The 25,978-nt window shown below is 37.5% G+C and overlaps 1 protein-coding gene across 5 annotated transcripts in view; it reads right to left on the reverse strand.

Annotated features, from left to right (window-relative positions):
- The window catches only part of PTPRN2 (protein tyrosine phosphatase receptor type N2), a 561,093-nt gene that overhangs the window by 394,788 nt on the left and 140,327 nt on the right, over window positions 1–25,978 (reverse strand). For 4 of the 5 annotated variants that reach the window (XM_010712395.3, XM_019616265.2, XM_019616269.2 and 1 more), the window contains exons 4-6: window positions 18,798–18,915; window positions 13,791–13,953; window positions 55–538 (exon numbers count right to left, since the gene is read on the reverse strand). In XM_010712395.3, coding sequence (XP_010710697.1) covers window positions 55–538; window positions 13,791–13,953; window positions 18,798–18,915 — 765 coding nt within the window. The remainder of the gene's footprint in view (window positions 1–54; window positions 539–13,790; window positions 13,954–18,797; window positions 18,916–25,978) is intronic. The other variant, XM_010712396.3, reaches the window with a different exon arrangement.

Here is a 25,978-nt window from a genome sequence, read left to right on the forward strand (position 1 = left end):
AAAAAGCTCAGTGTTCATGAGGGAAACTTCAGAAAAGATAAAATAAATAAGTACCAACTTTACCATCCACTACCCTCAACAGGTCCTTTGGATCATTCTGGGAAGCAGACTTATGATTCAGCATCTCGGGGGCTGGCCCCAGCATTCCAGAAGCAGGCTGTGGCTGGAACAGTTTATTCATTTTGAAATCTTCTCCTTTTCCTCTGGAAAAACTTCCATCAAAAGGACCAACTTGAGAAGAGTAGAATCTATCAGCATAAACGTGTGACCCTTTAGTCCTACTGTGAGAGCTTTTATCATTGCTTTGTGCTGACAAGTTCTGAGTGATGTATGTATGCAATGCAGCCATCAGAGCTTTCTGGCCAAGCCCTGCTTCTGACTCTGTTGAGAACTTGTCTGGCTGAGGCTGCTTGAAAGTCATCCCATGGAGATTTTCAGCATACTGTTGATGAGACGTTGACGCGTGGGCCAATGGAGTTGCTCTTTCTTTGGGTTTTTGCATCAAGTAGTACCTAACAGGATCATTATAGATGTAGCTCTAGAGAGAACAGAAGGTAGAAAAAAAGGACTGGGTCAGTATTTCATCGTAATAATTTTTGATATCCCAGGTATAAACCATCAGGAAAACAAGAAAGAACAGAACCTGTAAGGTGTAGGGGGGTTGCAAATCTCACGTTGTTAAGTTTTTCTCAAAGAGGCACTGTCAGCTTGGCAAAAATTTTGCAAAACAATTCATTAGATTATTAAAGCAAGAGAAAGAGATTAGAGAGAGAGAGAGAAAAAATTCAAACTTGATGTTAATGATGTATGCACTGTTTGCATTCAGCTGGATAAAGAAAATTAGTGAAATCAATTTCCCTTTGTATTTTAATAGACTTCTGAGAATAACTCTTATTTTTTGTTTCTTAGGCAAACCTTCAAGCAAAAAACAGAAATGTCATCTCTTAAATAACACTGAGAAAATATAAAAAATATTTTGTATATAAAAGATGCTTTGTTCTGTTTAAAATTCAATCTTTGAATTTTTGACTAAGTTAAATTTGTAATCAGAGCATCCATTATAAAGGATATAAAGAATATGAAGAAGATATAAAGAATATAAAGGATATAACGAAATGTAAAAGCTTTTAATTTCTTGATTATTTTTAAATAAAATAACTCAGTAAATTAAACGAAAAATATACAAGATGGTTCAATTATCCTAAAGCCACATTTTAATTAGAAAAAAATGCTGAAAAAACTGGTAAGAGTGGGCAGCCATGAAAGTTTCTGTTCTCAGTTTCAGATTTTCAAAGGTCACAATGGGAAATTCAGAATCACAAGAATTGTGCTGTTCTTGTTGACCAATTTTTTGTAGATGAAAAAATTTAGTTTTGAGGACAAATTCTAAGTGCCCCTTAAGCACTTTAATCCTTATTCAGTACTTAAAAAAAAAATACAACAACAAAAAAACATTATTTACTATTACATAGACTGTAATCTAATCCTAAACAAAACATTTTGTTATGATCACAACCTGAAGGCAAGATTTTGTCTTTTTGACAAAGCAGTTCTACTATCCTAAATTATTTCACTCCCTACTGCATGCCAATTTGAACAAAGAGACTTATTTATGTTCATGGTTATTCCAACTGTTCTTCATTATTCCTTCAATCGTTAGCAGGGTCTGTTGTGAAAGGACAAGGGGGTTTCAAACTAAAAGACAGAAGATTCGGATTGGATATAAGAAAAAAGTTTTTGGCAAAGAGGCTAGTGAGGCACTGAACAGGTTGTCCAGATAGGTGGTGAACACTATTCACCCATCCGTGGAGACACTCAAGGTCAGTCTGGATGAGGCTCTGAGTACCTGATGGAGATGTAGGTGTCCCTGTTCATTGCAGGGGATTGGACTAGATGACCTTTAAGAGTCCCTTCCAACTCAAACAGATGATTCCATGACCATGTACTGCAACACGTTGAAGAATACATCCTGGATCTCTGGTGTGGATTTTTGTTTAAAGGGTCAGAAAAAGCACCTCAGACAGCAATCATTCCAGCTCTCACTGCTGTGAATCATAGCAGATCTCTGGTGTCTCTGCATTAACAGTAGACCAACTGGGGACTGAGACAGAGCTGAAGCATAAATTCAGAGACATGCAGAAACTGTACACACCAGAAGAGAGCAACAAGTAGAATTTAGACTGAAAAACAAAAATCACTGTTTTTAATGAATACTATCTACATACTTTATGGCAAGGCTTGGATGTGAAAATCTACTAGTCGTGTGTATTTATTTCCTAGTGCCAACAGGTCTTTGCATTGTGTAATTAATTCTAATGATACTGCCCAGAAGGAACTGAAGAGGATAACACAAAGCAGATGATTCACACACACCTCATCTCCATTCCCTACCCACTTCATGCTCCTTTCTTCAATGTTTGGAGGACTGTCTGGAGATAAATGCAGGGAAAACATGAAAGGGAAAGGAGGAAATTCCCCATTCAAACAGTGAAGAACATGGAATCAGCTAAATCCATCTCATGTTACTATGCTTTAATTGAGATCTTTCTCCTGCATCCAGTCGCCTGTTTTGCTTCTGAAGATTTACTAATAAACCAAATCTTAAGGAAAGCATAGCTGCTAGACTCTTTCAAACTACTTGTGAAAGATCAGGGTCAGGTGATGTGGGGTGGCTTTTCATGGGCTATTTAACAAGTCCAAACAGTCTTTAACATTAACAAATCTATGATTTCCTGTGCTTTTTCAGACAAGATCATCTTGAAAGAAAATGCAAGAGAAACGCCAAGTGATTGTACACAAATTGCTTTATATGTGAGAATCAGCCCTGGGCTCAGAGCTGCACTTTTGTTAAGAAGGGGGCAGCCGCTCAGCAGCTTGACAGGTCACACTTCGGGCAGTAGGGATGAAATATTAAAAGTTCTAATTAAAGCTCAGCATCGACAGCTCAGCTGTCTTCACAGGGCACTCAGTTACCAACCCATCTGATGTAGCTCACTCTGACTTAATTAAAGGGCTCTCACAGCTGTATGGCAATCCTCAACGTGGGTAACAAAGAAAAAAAACCTGTTCCTTGCTGTTTGCCATCTCAGATAAAACACAGCACCAAAAACGTATGTGCAAACAGAAATACACAAGATAAAATACAAATAAAAGTGCAGCAATGGATAATTATGCTAGACTCTGAGACTTTGCTAAGTGGCATGGGGAAAAAAATATCTATTTTTTACAGGAAGAGACAGGAGGAAAACATCTGTTACGTGTAGTTCACTGACAATTTACATCTTACATTATTAATAAGGAAGGTTTTCTTCACTCTAGCCTCCGAACATGGATACTGCTAGTCTCACTTATTTCAAAGTTAGATGGGATAACCCATGGCCAATGAAAAGAATATGTACAATTTCCTAGTTGGTGCCTTTGGAGACCCTGCTAACATCATGAAGAACAGGAAAATGGGGACTAGGAAAAGTGTAAAAAAGAAAATTCATTTCTACATTGATTAAACTGACAGTAATAAATAAAAAAAAAGAACACCCACAACCAATCAACCAACCAAATGAAAAAACATTAAATGAGATGTGCAGAACTAGGAAATAATACTGCAGTACATACATAATTGTTAGCAGGCACTTCCCTATTACAGAATCATAGATTCCTTGGAGTTGGAAGGGACTTTTAAAGGCCATCTGGTCCAACCCCCTGCAATGAACAGGGACACCTACATCTCCTTTGGGTGCTCAGAGCCCCATCCAGACTGATCTTGAGTGTCTCCAGGGATGGGGCATCCACCACCTCTATGGGGAACCTGTGCCAGTGCCTCACCACCCCCACTGTAAAAGACATTTTCTTTTCATCCAGCCTAAATCTACCTTCTTTTAGTTTATTATCATGAACAATTTTTTCATCAGATAAAATAGTACTCAATAATCTCATGTCAGTAATACAACATTTTTAAAAAATATTCTGAATTGCAAGAACACTCAATTAAAAATGATCTTATTTCTCCACCTCACAAGACTTTCTTCCCATTCACCACCTTTCAAATAAGTTATCTCAATAATTCACACATTATCAACCGCCTTATATACACTAACCTTTCTGAAGATTGAATTGTTAGGGTGATGTCTTGTATGGTTTAGCAATGTAAGTAACTGACATTTTCTGTATGAAAGTTCACAGAAGGGCACATTAAATGACACCCTGCAAATGCACTCTAAGTCTATGAACTATATGTTTTGTTTAACAAAAAAGTAATTTAAAAAAGGGACAGGATGAGATACATACATCATAAGGCACAGATAAATACTGTGCAACTTATCCACCAAGGGGCAGATTGATTTGAATGTCTGGCCAAAGGGCAGAAGTAATAGAATTAAATTTATAACAAAATACTTCATTTCTTGAGAATACATTTTCTTAATCTTAAAGGGAAATATGCTGAAAGAAATTCTTTAGGAATACAAAAAGGAAAAAATATCTTCCTCCCTCAATTTCATTTTGTCTTTTTCTTTTGAATTTTTTTTCAGGTATTAATTCATGTTTGCTACCACCCAAATTTGGTGGACCATGATTCCACCTACATTATTTACTGTGGCTATATGAGGTAGTGGCAGTACTCTCTCCAAAATTAAAAAAGAAAAAAACAACCAACAAACACAAGTACCAGGCTGTCTCTCATCAACAGTGTCCTAGGGCTACCAAAAATAAAATGATTTCATACTTGAACTTACTGTGTGAAGGGAAAGAAATTTAGCTTTTCCTATTAGCATGCACTTGCCTTGTATCAACCTGCTACTTGGGAAACCGCACACATTCATGTGAGCCCCCATCTCACAAAGAGCACAGGGACACTGTGGGCTGTGGGTCTGTACACCTCCATTTACCTTTGCCTTGAGAAAATCCAGCTGACAATGAAACTTGAGGTCTGTACTAGTCATGTGGAGTGGATTACAGTGCAAAAGTTTCTGAGTTGGAGCTGAGTAAGCAGTAGAGCTGCGTCCACACAGACTGTTCTGCACAATCCTATGCTAACAAAGCTTTAATTCTGTGAGCTGGTGTATCCGAGTAGTGCTGCACTGTGAGGAGGGTATCTTAGCAGACTTCAAGCTAGCTGAATGGGAAATCTCTGTTCTACAAGTCTCTGCATGCTGTAGACATGAAGTTACATATATAAATTCATTCTAATGCTTGTCTGAAAATAACAAATAAAGCCAAAGAAAAATTCAATCTTCCAAGCAGTAGTGGAGGAAAAGTATTTTCCACGAATTTATAACATATAACAGCCTTTTCACTTACAGTAGACAGTAATATTATATCATGCAAGAAATCACTGCAATTAAAAAAAAACAAAAAAAAACCCCAACAACTTGGAAGATTATTTTGTAACCCAGAAAGCAATAAAGAGGCCAAACCAGTGCCTTCTCCAGCAATGGGATGCTCTCAGGCCTGTGGTCTTTTGACAGATTCACAAGCCTAAGGCAACAGAGGCGGATAGTCATCTCGTAAAGCCTATTATTTCACTAATAATTTTCTGTAACTATCTCATATTTTCTTCCTGAGAATTACAACAGCTTTGAAACCATTTAAGAACTACATCAGAGAAGTAAAGATGGCAAAGATTGTTAATTAACATCCTGTAGTTTGCAGTGTCAAAAGCTTGATCAAGCAAAAGGGCTCCTCAGAGCTTCCTTTGATCAAAACTAGTGATGACTTTGCTTCCTAATTCTGGTTGTGGAACTGCAGCATAACAGGATTGTCTGGAGGTCTGCCTGTATATCATTCACCAGTCTACATTGCTGTAATTTCCGGTGGCAGAGATTTGATTGTGAGCAGCATATTCTACCATTTTTAAACAAAATCACCTCTAAAATAAAGAAGAAAGAGAGGATAACTATGTTGGTTTCTTTCATGTATAAGTAACTATTTAAAAAATTCACTTTTAAGTTTCAAATGTTCCCAGACATTCTTGGTCTCCTTTGAGATGTTCTTAGCTACACAGACTTTCCTGCATAAATAATTCTTATCGTTAGTAGCCATTCCTTTTTCTGCTGAGGAACGTGCTAGCTGTTTGTTCTCTCTGTTTCTGACAGATCTCCATCCATCATGAACTGAATAAGATTCAACAAGGCCAAGTGCAAGGTGTTGCCCTTGGGTCAAGATGATCCCAGATTACATACTCACTGGGAGAACTCATCCAGAGCAGCCCTATGGAGAAGGACTTTTGAAGTCCAGTGGACAAAAAGCTGGACATGAGCCAGCAGTGTGTTCTTGGAGACCAGAAGGCCAACTGCATCCTGGACATCATCAAAAGAGAGGTGGCTAGCAGGGCAAGGGTGGTAGGTGAATGTTCCCCTCTATTTTGCCATCATGAGGCCGCACCTGAAGTACTGTGTCCAGGTCTGGAGCCCCCGGCACAAGAAAGACATGGAACTTATGGAGCGGGTTCAGAGGAGGGCCACAAAGATGATGAGAGATCTAGAGCACCTCCCATGTGAAGAAAGACTCACGGAGCTGGGCTTGTTTAGCCTGGAGAAGAGAAGGCTCTGGGAAACATCACTGCAGCCTTTCAGTGTTTGAGGGAAGCTTATAAGCAGGAGAGAGTCCAAATTTCAAATGGTCTGATAGTGATAGGACAATGGGGAATGGCTTTAACTTTAAACATGGGAGATTTACATTAGTGTTTTGGAGGATTTTTTTGTTACTCAGAGGGTGGTGAGTTGGTGGCACAGGCTTCCCAGAGAAGATGTGGATGTCCCCATCCCTGGAGGTGTTCAAGGCCAGATTGGATGGGGCACTGGGCAGCCTGACCTGGTGGGTGGCAACCCTGCTCACAGCAGGGAAGCAGTAAGTAGATAATCTTTAAAGGTCCTTCCAACCCAAGTCATTGCATGATTATAGGATTCTGGGATTCCATTGGATAGAATAACATTTCTAAAACTAAACCTTTGGTGTAGAAAGAGTGTGTGTAAGCAGGCTGACCAGTACACTTGTTTGAACATTCTCCATATGTCCACTCCACTGCAGTCTGTCCTGCCTCCCCAGTAAACTCCACTTCTAATTGTTCTCCTAGGTGAGAAGATGTCTACTGTGTGTCCATGTGTGCCTACGGTGATCTGAAAGCCAGAGCCAGAGTTGGACCATGAGTCCTGTGATGCATGTGGCATATGCTCTCCCCAGCCTCTGACTTGATGTGGGGACAGAAAGCAGAAGCAGCTTCACCACTGTCAGGCGACCAGATTAGTCTACTCCCTCACGTTAATAACAGGAACCAATGAAGTGACAATCAGCCTCCAGTGGATGATCGAAATTGTACAGAATGGTGATGAGTGCTGATAGATATACTTGGGTTTGTCAGCCTCCCTCGTCTGAGAACAGTTTGCTCATGTGTCAATAAGCCTGTTACTTAAGGTTTCAGTGAAAGATGTTTAAACACATTTTCTCTAGGCATATGCTGGTGTATTGAGCTAACTCATTATCTAAAAATGATTTACATAGAAACATGAAAATCTTCATCTGCCAAAAGTTGAGCACATTAACACCAATCCAACGTATTTATAACTTCAACATATGAGCCTAGAGACTACCTTTAACCAAAGAAATATAAATGAAGAGATCTGCAGGATTCATGCCTGTAACAATCCCTCCAAAAGCAACTGACCACTTGCTGCGTGACTGCTGGAGGGTATTTATATCCAATTAAAAAAAAAGTTCAATTGTCCTGATATTTATATACAAACACACTCACAGATGTTAAATAAAACAAGATTTGAAGTTTTGTGAACTCTACCTTCTTATTTAATTACTGTGATCTAAGATTAAATATGGGATACTTTTAAATTTGTATGACCTCCACTATCTTCTTAATTATAGAAACAAGAGCCTCAAACACACTGTATTCAGCAAAATAAAGAACTAATTTTGAAAAAGTGGTGAATTTGAAAAAGAAGGAAATCATTCAGCTTTTGAGATTTTTAAATTATCAATCAATGCCTTAGTAATTACTAGATAATTACTAGAAAGTAATGAATAAAAAAAGCCCCAGATCTGACACGCATCATTTATTAATACCATTTCTATAGCTCTTGCACCTTCCAATTATTGTACAAACAGTTAATCTATACAAGACAAACGTTTTGATAAGGGATTAGGATTTCTATGTTAGTCACAGAATTGCCACCATGCCATTATACGCAAATCCAGAGATGGTAGGTATAGGCAGGTGTTAGCTCTAAGACTTGAAAAGCATGGTACTGGCACTAGAATCTTCACTTGCTAAATTATTAAGCTAAAAAATTAAGTCACAGGTCATTTTAGATCACTGAAGTCTGTATTTATGGTGCAAAGAGCCTGCGTGTAATTTTGCTAGGCTTTCTAGCCATGATTCCCTCAAAGGCATGGATACTTCCCCAAAAAATCTGAAATACACACCAGACTCATTCAGATGTTGAATTTAGTGTCTAATTTTATATGTTTAGATAGCTGTAAATTCATGTATTTGCATATTCATAACACATTCATAATGTGTGTATATATATTTATTTATGTATTTCAAGTTATATATAACTTGGAAATTCCCTTTTCTCTCCACTGTTTGTAAAAGGAGCTTAGGCTGACTTGAACTAACACAAACATTGGTATTTTGCTAAATGAATTCTCCAATTATTGTGAGCTTTTGTTTGTTGATTTACTTTGTTATAAGAGGACTTTAATGGTTCTGTTTAACTGAAAAGATCCATGAAGGGGAAAATGATCAAACAGATGAAGTACTCACTTGAGGTTTAACTTTAAGTCTGCATTCTACCAAAAAAATTCCTCCATGACTTAGAAAAGCCATCTAATCATTCTGTGAAATAGGGATATTAGTTCTACCCTACTTTCTAAGTGCATTAAGTAAATAAGTACATCAATGTTTTGTGACATTCAGATGTTAACTCTAATGGCTGTTGTATAGATACGCCAATAGGCAGGAAATTCTGTAGCTTCAGGGTGGTACACCTCTATCAATTATTCCTGATATTTTTACCTAATTGTTTATGCACAGGGTATATTACGTTTTTCTTCCTTGTACAGAATCTCACATATAGGAAATATTAACTTTAACATTTATACAAGCAGAATTTAAATGTATGCACTGCAGAAAGGTCTTTTGCTTTTCAGCAGTCAGCCATCAAATCAATTTTTTACAATCTTCATTCAGTACTGTATTTTAATCAATGTTAGATAAATAAGGGTCTTGCTTTTTTGAATTACAGCTCCAGATTAAAATGAGCAATGATTGCATAATTTCTTACTAGTTAATCAGCATAATCACTGTTTGTAGATAAATTCAGAGTATATCTGTCAGCATATGTGTGCTCTGATTTTCTAAAACAAATAATAATCCCTTTAATAATTATCACACATCTTAGTTCTTTCAGGAGATCAATTACAAAGTATCAAATAACTCATTTTTAACCAACAATCCCCTGAAAGGGGAAAGTGGAATACTCCTCCTTGTACCATGGGTTGAAATACAAGCTTTACCAAATGCCCTGCCTAACCTTTGCAAGCTTTGAGATTGCAGCAAACTGACTCTGCCTTGGGTATTTATTTGCATCTTTTCTCTTTTCAGCACTGCTGTACTGCTGGTCTACCAACCAGCCATTGCTTGCTGCCACTAACCACACTCTACTTCTTTTCCTCTTTGTGATTCTTCAGAGACCTTTATTAGTTACTTCTTTAATGTAAAGAAAGATTTTTTTTTTTCTTTTCAAAGTGAAATTCTCTAAAGACTCTGAGTTAATCAATTTTCTCTCTACACTGTGTACTATGGCCTAAGAAGAACAGCAGCCTAAGAAAGAGCTTAGTTGCACGTAGTCCCCACCTCTAAGGATTTCTAAAGTCAAGTCAAACTGAGGGAATAAGAGCAATAACTTTCTTCTTCTATCCCTAAAACACTAACCCATAAAACAGAGACCCCTACAACAAGAAATGCAACTTTAATACAAGTATAGCAGACAACTTTCTTAGTCCTATAGCTATTCAGAAGGTTTTCTGGAGCCCAGAGGAAAAAGAGCAAGAAACAAGGTGCACAGTCTTGCATCTAAAACAAACCCACTGCAGTCCTACAGTACCAGAGCAGAGCACCTTTGCCAGCCTGAGGCTTTAAAAATTCAAAAGTCAAGTTATCTCAAAGCATGAGAATATGTTAAAATAGTAGTTGGAAGAAAAAGTAAGCTAACCCAGCTGAGTTATTTCTATTCTCCTTCTGGAGTTGAGACTTTTAAGTATGCTTGGATCACATTTCAAGTCTTTTCTCTTTCTGCAATGACTAAAAACTTAATCTCAGTCAGATGAAAGCAGTATAATTGAAATCATGTGTAATTACTTAACTGTCTGCATTAAAACTTTTCAAAAACATATAAGACCAACCACAACCTATTGCGTTGGCTGCTGAAAAGTAGACTAAAGCAGCACTTGTTTCCATCCTTATCTTTTTGCTTTGCTTTAGTGGTCACAGAGCCCAGCAGCAGGGCTACCGGCAGCATCAGTGCAAGTGAGATTTCCCTCTACAGCTGGATGGCTTTAGTAATATCAGCTGTGCTGTCCCTTATAACCTGGCAAAACTATGCTTCTAGTGAGCAGAAAGTGTTTTTTCAGGTCTGGGTTTGTTTGCTTTAATTAACTGGCGGGGAGACGCACAGAAGAATTCACGTCACTTGATGCCTTTGCATTTCTTGCTTCAGTAGATGAGATAAATCAAGATCTCTCATACTGTTTGTGTGCTTGGCTGTATGCTGTTTTCCATACCGGGTGCAGGTTTAATAGAAAAGAATCACAGAGACTGATAATGCAGCATTTTGTGAATGGTAAAATCTCCATTAACCCTGAGTGGGGGGTGAAAAAGAAAAAAGAAAAAAACTCCAACAACTAGCTAATGCTTAAGTAACAAATGCCACCAAGTGCTCATTTTCTGAACAACTCTTTCCAGCAGAACTAAAGAGAAATGCTCTTTACAACCATAATCCTCAGGAAACAAACTCACAAAATCTTCCCATTTACTGTTACTTATCCACAGGCAGAGTAATTATCAGCTGGCTAGATTACAGCCTGCAGAAGATAATGTCCCAGTACTGAGAAAAATTATCTCAGTGCTTCAAAATCCACTCAGAGAAGCTCTTGCTATAAGAGGTAAAGTTGCATGATTTAAGCTTGATATTGTTAGTTCTGTCACTGTCATATCAAGTATTCTGAACATGAGAAATATGAAGCGATCTTTTGCTTTAAGTTTTGCTGTACCTCATTTTACAGCTTTGTGCATAACTGTATAGATGCTCTTTGCTTGGTAATTGTAAAGCCCTATAGCTTTATTCTGACAATATGCATGTGGAAGATGGTAGAAAAAAATAAAGACCGAAAGTTTATAAAGCAGTCTTATTAAACATACCTAAGTTAAGATACTAAATAAAACTTTTTGATTATAACAACTATTTTAAACCGTCTCCTTTTTTCTTTCTCTCTTTATTTTTGGCTAGAGTTCTCTGATGACAGTTTTGGAACAAATCAGAACCCACTCTGGGAGTCTGCCTAGAAGCACTGCATTTCTGCAGGATTCAGCTATACTTCATAGAAGGTGGAGTATCAAAGCAACGAGAGTGGCATTACATTTCCTGCTCTCTGACAGCAAGAATGAAGTAAGGGAGATAAATATATACTTGAAAGAAAATGATTTTGTAAGAAAGGCAAGGGCCCTAAAGCTGTAATTCTAAGCAAGATAAAGCGCCTCTGTATTAAATCTTAATGTTAATCGGAATAATGCAAGAAAGCTAAAAAGATAAGAGCTTGCTACAATTATATAACGTAGGTTGATATATGAACTACAAAATAAAGCATCGACATTTTGTTGAACATGCAACAGAAGTGGTTAATGTAGTTACTTACAACTATAGGTGGAATGACCATATCACATGCAGCTTCTGCAGTTACTTTCCTTCCTCTCATCTCTAGTCATTGATTTTGACATTTTTTTCTGCTTCATGGAGGACCAAACATTGTCTCTTTTATTTTGTTTAAAGTTATTCCAATCGTGACCCAATGAATCAAGGTACAAACACTGCGTCCCTCTTGTTTCTTTATAAAGAATAACAGTCACATCTGATTTGCAGAGCAAAGGGCAGCTTCTACAGGATAATGTAAAATTCATGATTACTATTTTTTAAGATATTTTTCTTTTCTCTCTCTTTTTTTTAATTTAAAATTATAGCTAACATGTCTGACTCAATGTCTGCATTTTAAGATTCTTCTTAGTAAATAAAGCATATAGTTTGCTTCTATACATGTCTCATTTCCAGATTTTCTTGTCTTTGTCCCACTCCCCCAGGCTTCAGAGTATCCATCTCCATGGCAACACTTGATAAGGTTGGTGGGTGGTGTTATCACAGCAGGCTTCCACACAGAAGGTCTCAGCCATATGGATTATTTATGAACTTGCATGACAGCACCAGACCCTCTGAAATACTTCTTGGGCAAGGTTTTTCTACTCTCAAGCCAGTGACTCAAAGCAGGGCATCCTCACTGCAGTCAGCACCCGCAGGTACCACTTTGCCCACCTGGGGCAAAGCATCCCAAAGGTGGTCACTCACCCACCCCCAAAAGCTGCCTTAGCACTGCCTGTAAGTTTCTGTTACTCCATACAAGCACCCACTGGCATCTGCCACAAACTGTAACCTGGTTGTACATGCCAAGCAGTGAAATTGAAAATCTGCAGCTTCTGAGCAGAATACTGTCTCAGATATCCCACAAGTAAATAGCTGATACGACTTATACTGCTGTTGAATGTTGCTGATGTAGATACACTGCAGTAGATTTATATTTCTGAGTTAGTTCTTCAAAAAAAACTAGCAGTTTGGCTTAGACATATTTTCATCATCTGATTTTTTCTAAATACTAGGTAAATTTTTTAGCTAATGCTGTTGCATTTAGACTGTATTCACGCAAATAACCCATAACTTTTTTTTTTTTTTTTTTTGAAAGGGTCCCTAAAACAGCAGCCTATTTCTTTAAAACAACATCGTTTGTACATGTGCATTTTTTGAGCAAAGCACCTCGGGCTATGAGGACCTGTCACATGCATCCACTTCATCCAATTATTTTTAGGATTTTATCAAGCTCAGTCTTAGAACGCAATAGATTTTTTTCTAGGAAATAAAACCATTGTTTCATTTCTCAAACAACCATTCCTGTTTTGTTTTGTTTTTTTAACATAGACGATACCCAAGATTTAACAGGTGTGATTTCCCTTTCTAGTTGTATTTATTATGTAGACATCTGCATCTTAATTGATCGTGATAGGCATCCTTTATGATCAATAAGAGGTAGGAATTTTTTGAGGCACAACTGATCAGATTTATTGTCAAAACCTACTAACTATTTTTATTAGTTATACTCTAAGCACCATAAAAACCACAAACAATTGGCAGGGCAGTTTGGCCAGCTCTTTTTAGAGGAAGGGTTCAGGTGCTTTAACGAGGGCTTCAGATCAGCCAGTGAAGATGTTACAAACTTCACACCATTTTCCCTTCTTTCTAACATGCAGTCAGACACTACATAAGTTAAAATGTTCCAGATAAGAAGAGCGCTATGGTCTATATTACTGAAGCTGATTGTTCATCTGAGGAGGTCTTGCAGTTATGATAATCAATTGGAAGAGACACCAAGAAAAAATGTTTGGTGTCAGGACAAGAAAGCAGAAAAATAAAGAACATCCATGGGAGAAGAAATCACAGAACGTAGGAACTACATTAAAATTCAACCTTGACAGAAGCCTTGTCATTCCTCTTCCTTGGATAGAGATTTGTAGCTGCTGATCGAGAGAGAAGACCTAGATATTTGAGATATTGCTGAAGAGACTCAGCCAAGTTCACATCGTTTTCCAGATGAGATTTTCTTTCATTATCTTCATTCTGTTCCAAAATCCTGCACAGCAAAAGCAAATAAAATATCATCAGCCTGCATAACATACAGCATGCCTGACAAAAAAGTCACTGTTTATACAACAAAACACTGAAATTAGTTCTATTCAGGAGTTCTTAGCAATAACAAAAAAAGACACTTTTAAAGTGTCTTTAAACCACAAATATACAGAAAATTCAATGCTTAAAAAAACAAAAAAAAAACCAAAAAAAACAACACAGCTTGAAAAACAGGCACTACTAACAATTTATTGCATGAATCAAAGTTAATGATCCAAGAGTAAATCAAATAAATGCCTACATGGAGGCAGTCACATTCAGAAGAAATTTGTGGAGAAAAAAAAAGAAAGAAAGAAAAAATAGAAAGAAACTATGCATGACTAAAATGCATCCCCAAAAAGATACGGGATGGTTCTGAGATTTCTAAAATTTGCTACACAATAAGAACAGCACAGTTTCGTCCTCACGTAATTTACAGGATACGTGTACTCCTGGACTAAGCAAGTCAGCTTTAGCAAAAAGTTTAACAAGGAAACACTGAGATGGCAAAAAAGCATCTCTTGTGATCCTCTCATGCATTTGGGAATCACAGAATAGCTGTGTTTCCTGACTTTTTTAGACAGAACTCACTGATGTTTGTGAAGAAGAGCTGAAAAGGTGATTAAACAACAGCAGCGTAGAAGCTCTTACACAGGACTGTGTGTAGAGTGCTGTGTGCAGTGAATCTGAATTATTACCACCTCTCCTCATCTATCTCAACAACACGTCAATGATTATGATAATTTAAATGTCAACACCAGCAACTGTTTCCCTCCACGTGCAAAACAGCAGAGGGAGGGTTCTCAGTCTGCTTCCTTGCCTGTGAGTGGCATACTGTTCACAGAATCTTTTGAGTTGGAATGGATCTTTAAAAGTTATCTGGTCCGACTCCTCTGCAATGAACCGGGACATCTACAGCTCCATCAGGTGCTCAGAGCCCTGTACAGCCTGATCTTGAATGTCTCCAGGGACGGGGCATCCACCACCTCTCTGGGTAGCCTGTGCCAATGCTTGTTTTGAGAGAGGTGTCAGCATTTCCTACCTATCTGTTCACAGACATCTCCAGTGAAGAACAATTCCAGGTGGAGCAGCTTTCCAGCTCAGGAAGACAAGGCATTATTTTGCTCTCAACAGTTCCAGGCCACTGTAAACTTATGTCACGGTGCATATTTAGGGACACAGCTTGAAAGACTACCATTATCTCATTTTCCAAATCTTGGGTATAATTATATTACTTCATGCATAGCAGAAGCAACATTTCCTTCAATGCCCATAGCTGTATCTAACGCATGTCTCGACTAATTTCATACCGATAAATAAAATTAATGATCTAATTTGCTGCGGTAGCACTGCAACCAATAGTTCTCACAGGGTTGCTCACTTTGAAGAAGCAGAAAAAAAAGCCTCCATCTCCATCCACCAAGGGGCAGATCCTAAGTGAGGAAAATTTCATTTTTCTGCTTCAGCAAGGGATCTGTGTGCTTCAGAGATGCATCATGGAGTGGGAGGCCTGGGTCTGACTTGCCCCCCTGGCTGGTGTGACTCGATCTCCTCAGGCTGAGAGCACAGCAAGTCCTCAGCAATGGGACCAAGGCTGTGGAAGCCTTCCTATACCTTTCTATTTTCTCAGCCTGGAGATCTCCTCACACCTAGGACAATTTACACAACTCTGAGACTTACTCAATGCCTGTGAACCCTCATGCTCAATTACACTGTCAGTATCCTCTCCTCTCCCCAGAATATACCTAAATTCACTGCAAGAAAGGACAGTCTGCATTGCCCTTCCTGTGTTCCCATGCTGAGGGCCTCCAAAGCCATTTTGTGTAACTTCAAGATGGTGCAACTCCAATTCCACCAGCTACCCATCAAGCACTCCGTTGTAAGAAAATGAAGGTAGGATGCCTGGAACATTATAGAGAGCTTGAAAGTCTTGCTTTCTGCTCGTTCTCTTCATATTTTTCTTTTATTCCAGAGCTCTAAATTCTGCCTTATGGCAGAGGGTGGATGCACAGGTAAAATTATCCAACTACTTTTGAATTTAAGCCAGGCTAAAACTGTTCTGCACTTTTAGAAAGAGCTGGGCAGTATGCTTTCTGCTTCAGTAGAGATGAACTAATCCAAAGAGGTTCTCACCACAGAAGGTATCCCAGTTTAAAGCACTCATCTTTCATTCATCATTTAATTCTAACATCTCCTTTCTTCGTTAGCTTTGAAAAGGAAGTGAAAATGGTAATACTAGACCAAATTCTGCCCTGAGGATTTCCACTAGAGCTAATGGGTACTGAATGCTCAGATAAAAGACAATTTTTAGGTTAGCTTTTCAAACTATTATTTACACTATGTAATTGCTCTCACTGGTGCTAAACGCAAAATCTGAGATGTACATTTCCTAATTTTTCTTATGGAGATAGTAATTGATCTCAAATTATGTTTAAATTCCATATTAGATGTAATATTTTATATTACAAACTGAAAAATAACAATTAAAATATAAAAGGCTAACAAAGGATTACATTTCAGTTGAAGACAACTTTAATAAAACCCTCAAGTACATCTGAAAGATTTGTTAAAATCTTTGTAGTTCAGCAGTGTATCACTGTTGTTCATCTTGTTAACACAGAAAGTCAAACACATTAAATAAGCTATTATTGAAACTGAATTAAAATATTTCCTTTAAACTTAACAAAATGATATTGGACAATGGATGAAAGTGCAACATCTAAAAGCACCTAGTGTGTAAGAGAAATGACTGCCAGTTGAGTTCTTGTGCACTTATTTGGGAGTATTTTCAGTTTTAACTAGTTCTGAAAAAAGACTTAGCATTCAAAGAACCAAAATGTATAAAGACAATAACCTAAAGAATTATTTATCCACAGAAATAATTATACAATTCCTACAAGAAACAGCACTTTGGGAGCTTCTTCATAGAAATACACCTCTGCACCTCGGATATTAAGTTTTTCTGGAATGTTCTCTATTAATAGGTATCACAATTTAGAATAAAGAGATTCACCTTTTAAAATGCTGTGAGAATCTTATTAGTGACTTGATGGTTTTATTATAGAAATAATGCTATACCCCACTTTATACTTTTGAAGTTTGTTGGAAACGTTTGTGGTTTTGCCTAATTGCACCGATGAACACAACTGACATTTATTCCCTATGTGCAGAAATGTGCAGAATGGATTTCTTTTCCTTTATCTTGGATCCTCTTTTAAGAACGTTTTTTTGTTTTTTTTTTTGAAATTTTAATAAGGACCCAGGAAATGCCATGTACACTCCAGTTAGCCACCAAAGAACAAACTTTCATCTTGAAAACAAGCTCCCCATTTCAGGGCTTTTTTAAGATGAATACCATGTCTTCTATCACATTTCATACGAGTAATTTAGCCTAAGTCAATTTACCTTTCAAGTGTCTGGATCTCTCTTCTTGCTCTCACTAACACTCTGGGGATTAATGACTCATTAATATGACTTCATATTGTCTTATTACACACTTGACTCTTAATAAAAGGTCTTCGTGCCATAATGTTTCTTTGATAATCAGATACCTACAGAAAGTTGCTTTTTTAATTATTTAATTATTATCTGATAATCCTTTAGCAAGTATATGTGCACAGTGGGCTTAAAACAAATTTTATTAGAAACTACAAGAAGACAAGGAAAAAGTTCCTACTGTTCTCTGACCTACAGAATACATTGCAAATGGACAACCAGAAAAATCAATTAACGTTTTAAACTGTTGGCACATAAGACAATGCTTTCAGAGGCACAGCTTGGTAACTTCAGAAAATCTATCCACAACGGGAACTGCTCTAAGTGGAACACGTTTGAAAATCTGATGTACCTGAAATGCCTGAAGTGTCAGTACACAATTATTTTTTTTTTCATGTATATCTCTAGTTAAAAATACAAGACGGCTCTAATCCAATTCCAACAGGAACTCCTAAAAGTGATCATCTGTTCCTAATCTAAACCTACATTGTTTCTCATGTATCTTCTTCTATATTTATTTTTTGTGCAAGTATGAATTGGGAACACTGCAGAATGCTGATTTGATTTTGCAGAAATCTGGCCTATTTTATCAAAATCGCATGAATAAAAGTTCTAGATATACTCATCACATATAAAAAAAATATCCCACAAGATCTTCAAAATCATTTCTGATAGCACACAGAGTAACGCACACAGTAATGGCATTTAGAGCACCTCAGGAATGAGAACAGATTTTGGATACTACCATGTGAAGTTATCAGCTTTATGACAAATGATAGATTCCTGTCTGTTTTTACAAGTTAAACTTCTATCTTACTGCACTCCTGAAGTGTATGATACTGTGATTATAAGATATGTTTCTGTTTCTTTTATATTGAGTAGATTGCAATACGTGCAAAGCACTGGGTCAGATTATGACTTAAATCAAAACAAACTGAGACAAAACAAAACTGAAATGCTTCCTGTGAAAGAACTGCTGTACAAGTCTGCTTTTGAAAGCCAGTCTTAAGTACAGCTGGCTGAACTGAGACTAGACAGTGCATGAACAGATAGAAGACCTGATGTTTGGCTTTCAGACACCTAAACTAACAACTTAATATTTTCTTAACCTGATGATAATGAGAAGAAAAGGGCTGAGAGTTTTAATCCATTCTATCCACTATTTTCCTACCAGTTTCAAGTGCTGTTGTTCAGTTGTTTTCTATTTGTCACACACAGAGCAGTTTTAGCAATGCATTTAACTCAGCTTCAAATTCCCATCATTTGCCAAGACTCCTCAAAGCCTACTATGCAAAAATACCGTAGAAGATTTACCTTCCTGTATCAGATGTTTCAGATGCAAAGATCTCAGGGTGTCTGTTGTGGATTTTGTGGATGTTTGAGAGTTCCTGACCAATGACATGCTGCGTATAGTCATCTTGCCAGGTAAAACCTGAAAAAAGACAGACAAACAAACAAAAAAAAGGAAGTCACTGTTTAGGAGCTTGGAAGTTTGTCAAGAATATGTCCTATATAAGAAAAAAAAAAAAAAAGCAGCTTTGTTGAACATGAATCCAAGAGTAAACTAGTGACTCCTCTCTCCTATAAGAAATTTTGTTAAGCTTTTCGTAGCATGATAGAAAGACAGAAGATAAAACAATGAAATTTTGAAAGGCTTTATTTTTACACAACTCTAGCTACTTACAATTTTTATATACATAAAAAAGAGTTCTTTGAGGATAGCTATTGAAAAGAGATATTTCAGTAACTGGACATTAAAAGACAAAGCATCTTAATTCTGAATGCTAGTATCCATCAAATAGTTGTTTCCCAGAGGTGATCTGTTCACTTCTCCCCCATTCTCATCACACTGACCCTTTTCAGCTCTCTCCATTAAACTACACTTTTAGACTACTAAGGAGCTCGTATTGCAGTGGAAAAAATGTTTTGAGTTTTAATATAAAACATGTGGAGGTCAATTTATTTTATCTTTATATTAAATGTTGTGACAAAGAACTTTACAACAAGGGGAAGTACAATTGCAAAGGCAAATTCCAGTAATTACTCATTAATTACATGCACTGCCAATCTCATGGTAATTATACTTAGAATAATGATATAATTATAAACATAATTGTTATCCAATTTGTAGATTTTAGATGTTACAGCAATACTTTAGTTCACAGAACTTGCCTGTGTAATTATCTGCAATTATCTAATAACTAAATATCGCATAATTGCAGTGAATTTCTTTTACACCACACACTATAAAACACCACAAAACCCCCAAATGAATATCGATAAAAGCTCCAGATATGGTGATCTTGCTAATATCTTCCTAAAAGAAACCACCTAAAGAAAAATCCGCCCTAGCTGCAGATGGGAAGAGACACATCTGCCTGTTAGAACCAGCCTCAGAAGAGGCATTTCTGGTTCAGTTCTGCTTCAGGCACACGCTATAAATTTCTGCTGCATTCGCAGTCAACAACAGATGTGTTGGTGTAGGCACACTCAGGACCACCAGCCTCAGCAGAACCCAGAACTCGGCCATCTCACTTCTTGGATGAGTGCTTTATCCCGCAAGCTCTTCAAAAAGAGTTGTTTTCTTCAATTCTTACAGGGTATGAAGGTTGAATTCGTTGTCTGTTTACATAGGCCTGGACGGTTCTGAGCATGCAGAAGTATAAATAACTGCAACATTTATCAAATTTTCAGCTTCAGTAGGAGATACATAAAGAAGCTGGGTGTAAGACAGGCCTAAGGAGTATTCAGACTGTGCTGCAGTCTGGGATTTAGGCAAATTTTAGTAGAGAAAACTTCCACTTTTGGAAAAAATATAGGTGTACTGCAGCATTAACTTTTTTTTTCCCCACTAATGAAAATAATAATAAACAATCTGGAACCCATGTAAATATGCATGGGCTTCCACAAACAAAAAATCCTCTTTGATGCCTCTTCTTAAATAAAAATGTTACCCAAGTTTATTGAAAAAAAAACTTCACCTGAAATCATGGTAGATGTTTATGGGTACAGTAGACAATTCCACACCACTGGGAGAAGGAAGAATCTCCGGGATATTTTTAGATCTGATTCATCCTTTTCAAATGCAAATCTCGCTTTTTCAGATGTGCCATAGAAATAGATGGACTCAAATCAGTCTAAGGCTGCTCAGAACAAGTTTTTATGTGAATACACAAAAATGAGTCACGTAGCACATGCAATTATTTTAGTGTAGTGGTACTGAAATTATTTTTGCAGGGAGGTTTATATATGTGTGTTTGTTCGAGTTTACATCTCTGTTGTCTAGCATTACACATTTTTAGTGGTGCTATAAAATCATGTGGAAGAAAGAAGAGTGACAACATTCAAGTTTAGAAGTGCAACAAAGAAGTTTGGTTGAAATACACATTTATATAAATAATTAGCATATCTATCAAACTACTAATTTATGAACCGTGTTTCCAAAATCACTGCAATTTCCCTTTCCAACTCCACTCCAACACTGGCCCTATTAAATGCTAACAATTATTCAGTAATTACTGTAAACTTTGAAGAAAAACACACAGAATCTCTCTCAAGAGTTTTGTTCAAATTAAAGCATGAAAGAGCTCATCTCTGCAGCATCTGCATAAAGACAGGAAATTAATCTCTCTCAGTCCCAAGCAACGTATTTGGGAGCAGACAGAGGTGTCATTAGTTAGGTATGTCTTTATGCCTCCAGAAAATCGTTTTTGAAAAAAAGCAAAACAAACCATTGCGATCCCAGGACTCAATGGCCATGTGTATTTTGCTTAATTGGATGTATTTTCTTTCTCCGGCTGCACAATTTTAAGATACAGTACTTAATATTGACAAAAGAACATACAGCTGTGGTGTTAAAGGAGTACCAATAAGTGAAAGCAAAACAGAAGAGCTTAAGAAAGTAGAATTAAGGGAATACGCTTTCTCAGATGTATCTCCCAGCATTTCTAACTTAGATAAGAGATAAAATGCACGGATGAAAATGCAAATTTTATCTAGTTCCAGGAAATCTCCCCTCTGCAATTAGTTAGCATTGCTGCTCCTTACGTAACTGCCTCCAGAACTGCAACGTGTTCAAAGCCAACCTTACACCAATCATTTCCCACCATTGTTTCAGTTTCAAAAAAACATCTCTCCCACACACTGAGCTCAACAGAATAGCACATTCAAGAACTCTAACACAACACTGACAGCTGCAATCAGAATTAAAGTTGAGAAGGAGCATACGACGCCGGATGGTGATTTCCTGTTCCCTTTGTCTCCCATGTCACACCTAGCACCAGCGTCCCACTCTCCACCCAATTACAGCGATTTCTCTCCGCTGGCTGAGCAGGATCACAGGGTGCTCTTGTACACACATTACTTCCATGTCATTAGTGGAGAGCGGCACAGGGACACGCAGCCTGGTGAGCCCTGTGCTGCTGCAGGTCTGCCCAGAGCTCGCACTTCCCAGCCCTGGGTTCCCATCAATAAGCAAAGCCAATGCACAAACAGAAGGAGGCTGACGAACCCCAAAGTGATACAGACAAAAGAATTGCTGTTGGCTGAATAACACTGGGTTGTGAGTCCTCATGAAAACAAACAAACAAACAACAACAACAAAAAACCCTAGAGAAATAAACCTTCCCCACAAGAAGTAATGCTTCACCTTAGTGACAGTCAAAATTTTAATGATTGCTTTGGGTTTTAAACTAAAAATCAGTCACAGAATCCTAGAACAGGGGTTGGAAGAGACCCTAAAGAGCATCAAGCTCCAACACCCTGCCATAGGCAGGGTTGCCAACCACTACTACTACTGCTTTCACAAATGCACATTGGCAAAGAAAATATTAGGTTCTGTCTCCAAAAAAAGATCATTTCACATCAATTTTATTTTTAACCTGCTTCACTGGTTTTGCCACACCAAATTATTTTTAAATAATCAGAATTCAAGTATGTATTTTCTTTTCTTGGCTGTTCAATTTTTCTATGTATTGGCACCCTTTACTTTGGTTTAGACTCTGTTTTTCATCTTACAGAAATTTGATGCCTTTGCAGATATGTCTGACCACATCTATAATGCATGCAAATTAATTAGCAACTGTTGAAATCTTCTGCTACTTCTCTCTCTTAATTTGCTCTAATTTAGAATCATTGGCACAAACAATTTTTACTCCTCTGAATGCCCAAGCAGGAAAACTACAGATTTTAACTTTTCAAAGGCAGTGTGGTGTACATCAGCAGAGCCCAAATTAAGTCCTTTGCAACACTAACAGTTCTTAGTGCCTGAGGATTTGTGCAAGCCTTCCCCAGCAGGATGGGAAGGATGCTCAGGCTTCACAGGGAGATCTCTGGGCACTTTCACTGAGACCTGTGTGTGACAGCCTAATGCAGGGCCCTTCCTGTCTTGTGCCACTTGAAATCCAAAATGATTAGTTCTGCATCAATATTTTGGCAACAAAATGATTTTTACATATCAAGTCCATTCAAAGTGACAGGAGATTATTATATATTGGCAGAAACCAATATACTCAAGCCTGATCCTTCTTTGTCAGGAAAATCCTCGTATAAAAATGCCAAAAAACCTCAGAAGTATTCACACTTGAAGCCATAACATATTACTATTTTTCAGTTGTGACGTTAATTTTTTTCCACTTTTTGGTTTTATTATTCATTTTGTCCCTGTACAGTCTACAGTAAAATAGATTTTTCTCTGACCTTCCTTCAACTGCTTCTTCATTTCAGCGAGGAAATTCTCAGTTGTGGAGCTCAGAGAGTTTCATCTCCCATGCCATGTGTTGCAAACCATTAATGCCTACCTGAGCTGTCAGAACACCTGCAGAACTTGGAATGATTGGCTTTCTTCCCTAACTTTCACAACAGACAGCTCAACATATAGACGTGGCTTTCTGCAGGTTGCCCTTCCACATCCTCCAGAGGAGCTGCACTTCTTTGCATCCCACATCTCCCTTTTCAGATCTCAGTAATGTCCACTTTTCAATACTAACATAAAATTGTGGCTTTAATACTGACTGTATATCAAAACCCATTTTTTCAAGTAGTGTTTTTTCTACCTAAGAATGTAGCCAAAAGATAAAATCTTGATGTTTCCAGTTACAGAAAACTAGAGCTTCTTCCAAAAGCAATTTTGTAAAACAACTGACAATGGCAGGTTAATGGCAAAATTAATAGAGAAGTTAAATCCACCTCTGCACAGTAAATGTCACAGCCAGCTTTCACTATAAACTGGTGTGCCACAGCATCTAACTCCCTGGATCTTTGGTTTGGCGTATTTATTTATTCTGAAAATTGTGACTGAAAATGGTTTCTGTGAAAGCAGAAGAAAATCTGGCAGCACAGTTTTGTGTCACATTTCCACGAGAACTTGCTCTATTTTTTCTTGCTCTGGCCCAACATTTTTTGTTTTCTGGGTCAAAAAAAAACCCTGGCACAGCCTGTATTTGAAGAAACAGCTTGGAGCTACAAGCAGCCATCATCACTCCTGCTCTGTGGTAATGGTCTCAGTTGTATTGAATCCCAAGTTTTACACTGGTAAGGTTTTGGAAATTCTAGGAGGAACTACTCTGCAATATGCAAGAGGTTCAGTCTCTGCATTCAGCAGCAATTCACTCACACTCAGAAGGCAAAAAGCTTCTGCACTTGAAAGAACAGATGAAAGGGATGCCTAAGGATCACACTTTCAAATTTTCATGTATTGTTTTATTATACATAAAAGCGATAATCTCCACAGAATTAAATTACTACCATGATCTTTTTACAGCTTGGATTTTAATTTACTCTAAGTAACTATCCCAGAAGGTAGAGGGACGGCTTTTCTCTTCTGTTTTTTTGGAATTTCTGTCATTTGAAAAAGCCAAATGAGTGCTTCATTTGCCAGGAAGATTATAAAATACTCTCACAGGACCTAGTATGCAATGTTTCCTTACCTTTATTTCAGCTCATGTGGACAGATACAAATAATTGGTTTGTACAAGCTAAAGTTTCTAAGTCTTATATAAGATTTTTCTGCCACTAGAGCTGATAGTAAGAAAAGAATAATGGAATAATGTAAAAATATATAATGTAATTTCCAGCCACAAGAGGTTATTTTCCATAGACTAGAATAGAACAGACACGAAAAAGACTGCAGATCCTTGACATAAATCCTATGCTATCCACTATGTCTTAAAACCTTCTCATAAACCAATGACCCCCAACCTTGAAAGCAGATGGTTCTGTATACAGAAAATAATTTTATGAAGTAAGGTATGCAAAATGGAGCTCATTTCATGGTTACAGCTTTATATGAATGCTCAACCTAAATTTAATTCATGGTCAGTTATATCTTTAACTTGAAAGCTCTCTGGAACATCTTAGCTGTGACATACTCATCAAAAAACCAATCAAATTAATATATGGTGAGTAAAGGTGTATCCTCTGTTCCTCCATTTCTCCTGCCCCTGCACCATGCACAGACACGTCCTCAATACTGTCAGTCCAAGGAGTTTCCAGGAACACAAGGAAACATTCACATACACTTAAGATAATACTAAAAGAAGAAGTGGCTTTGCTTGTTTCACAGAACTGTGAATTCACGTGTGTTATCTGACAAGCACATCCAAGTGTAGGTGAATATTCTAGATTTAACCTAAAAAGCCCGACTGTCGTTCTACACGGTGAAACAGCCATCATTACCATATCCTCTGCAACCTCCTATTATGCTATAGTGGTAATCTTTCCTTTTCTGTTAAAATATCATTTTCTTTTCTTTTCTTTTAATTTCTTTCTCATTCCTTTTCTTTTTTATTATTCCTTTCCATGACGTCTTGCACCATTCTAAACTTCCATTCACCCATTTCATAATAAGGGATATTTTTCATATTGTAACTCAGTTATAGTGCTAGACTATACAGTGCTAAGAATGGAGATATTGTCCAAATAGGAGTTAACAATGCATATAAAATCAGCAGGTCTTCCTTCTCATTTTATTTTATCCATTTCATTTCATGCTAACAGTAGGATGACAGCCTTATTGTCTGAAAAATGCTGTTCCTTGGAAAGCACTTTTGAAGTGCCTTCAATCTGGGAATTAAAACATCACCTGTAACAAGGCAGAATTGGTCAGAAATGTCCTGGCACTTAAATTAGCATAGAAAATTATGTGGATAAGCAGGTTATACATATGCGAGCAAATTCATCTCACTTCTACGGTTCTTCATGTATTTTTAAACGCCTCAGAGCAGAACTGTTCTTTCAGATCCATGTAGTGGTTCCTACCACCACTTCTTGTAACTGCTGATCTCTCACTGTTGTTTGTGAAAAATCAACTTTTGGCTGTCAGATGAGGGCTTTCAATTGCTGATGCAAAGTCAATATGCAGGAGTGCAATACTGGGCAGTATAGCAATGTCTGCTGTTGCAAATGCCTCTTGGCATTTAGTTCTGAATATATGTCTTTATGATCAATGTACAGACTAGCATACAACAGTATGAGAGGAACATCAGGATGAGCCAGAG

This window comes from Meleagris gallopavo, chromosome 6, assembly GCF_000146605.3.
Source record: "Meleagris gallopavo isolate NT-WF06-2002-E0010 breed Aviagen turkey brand Nicholas breeding stock chromosome 6, Turkey_5.1, whole genome shotgun sequence".
NCBI lineage: Eukaryota > Metazoa > Chordata > Aves > Galliformes > Phasianidae > Meleagris > Meleagris gallopavo.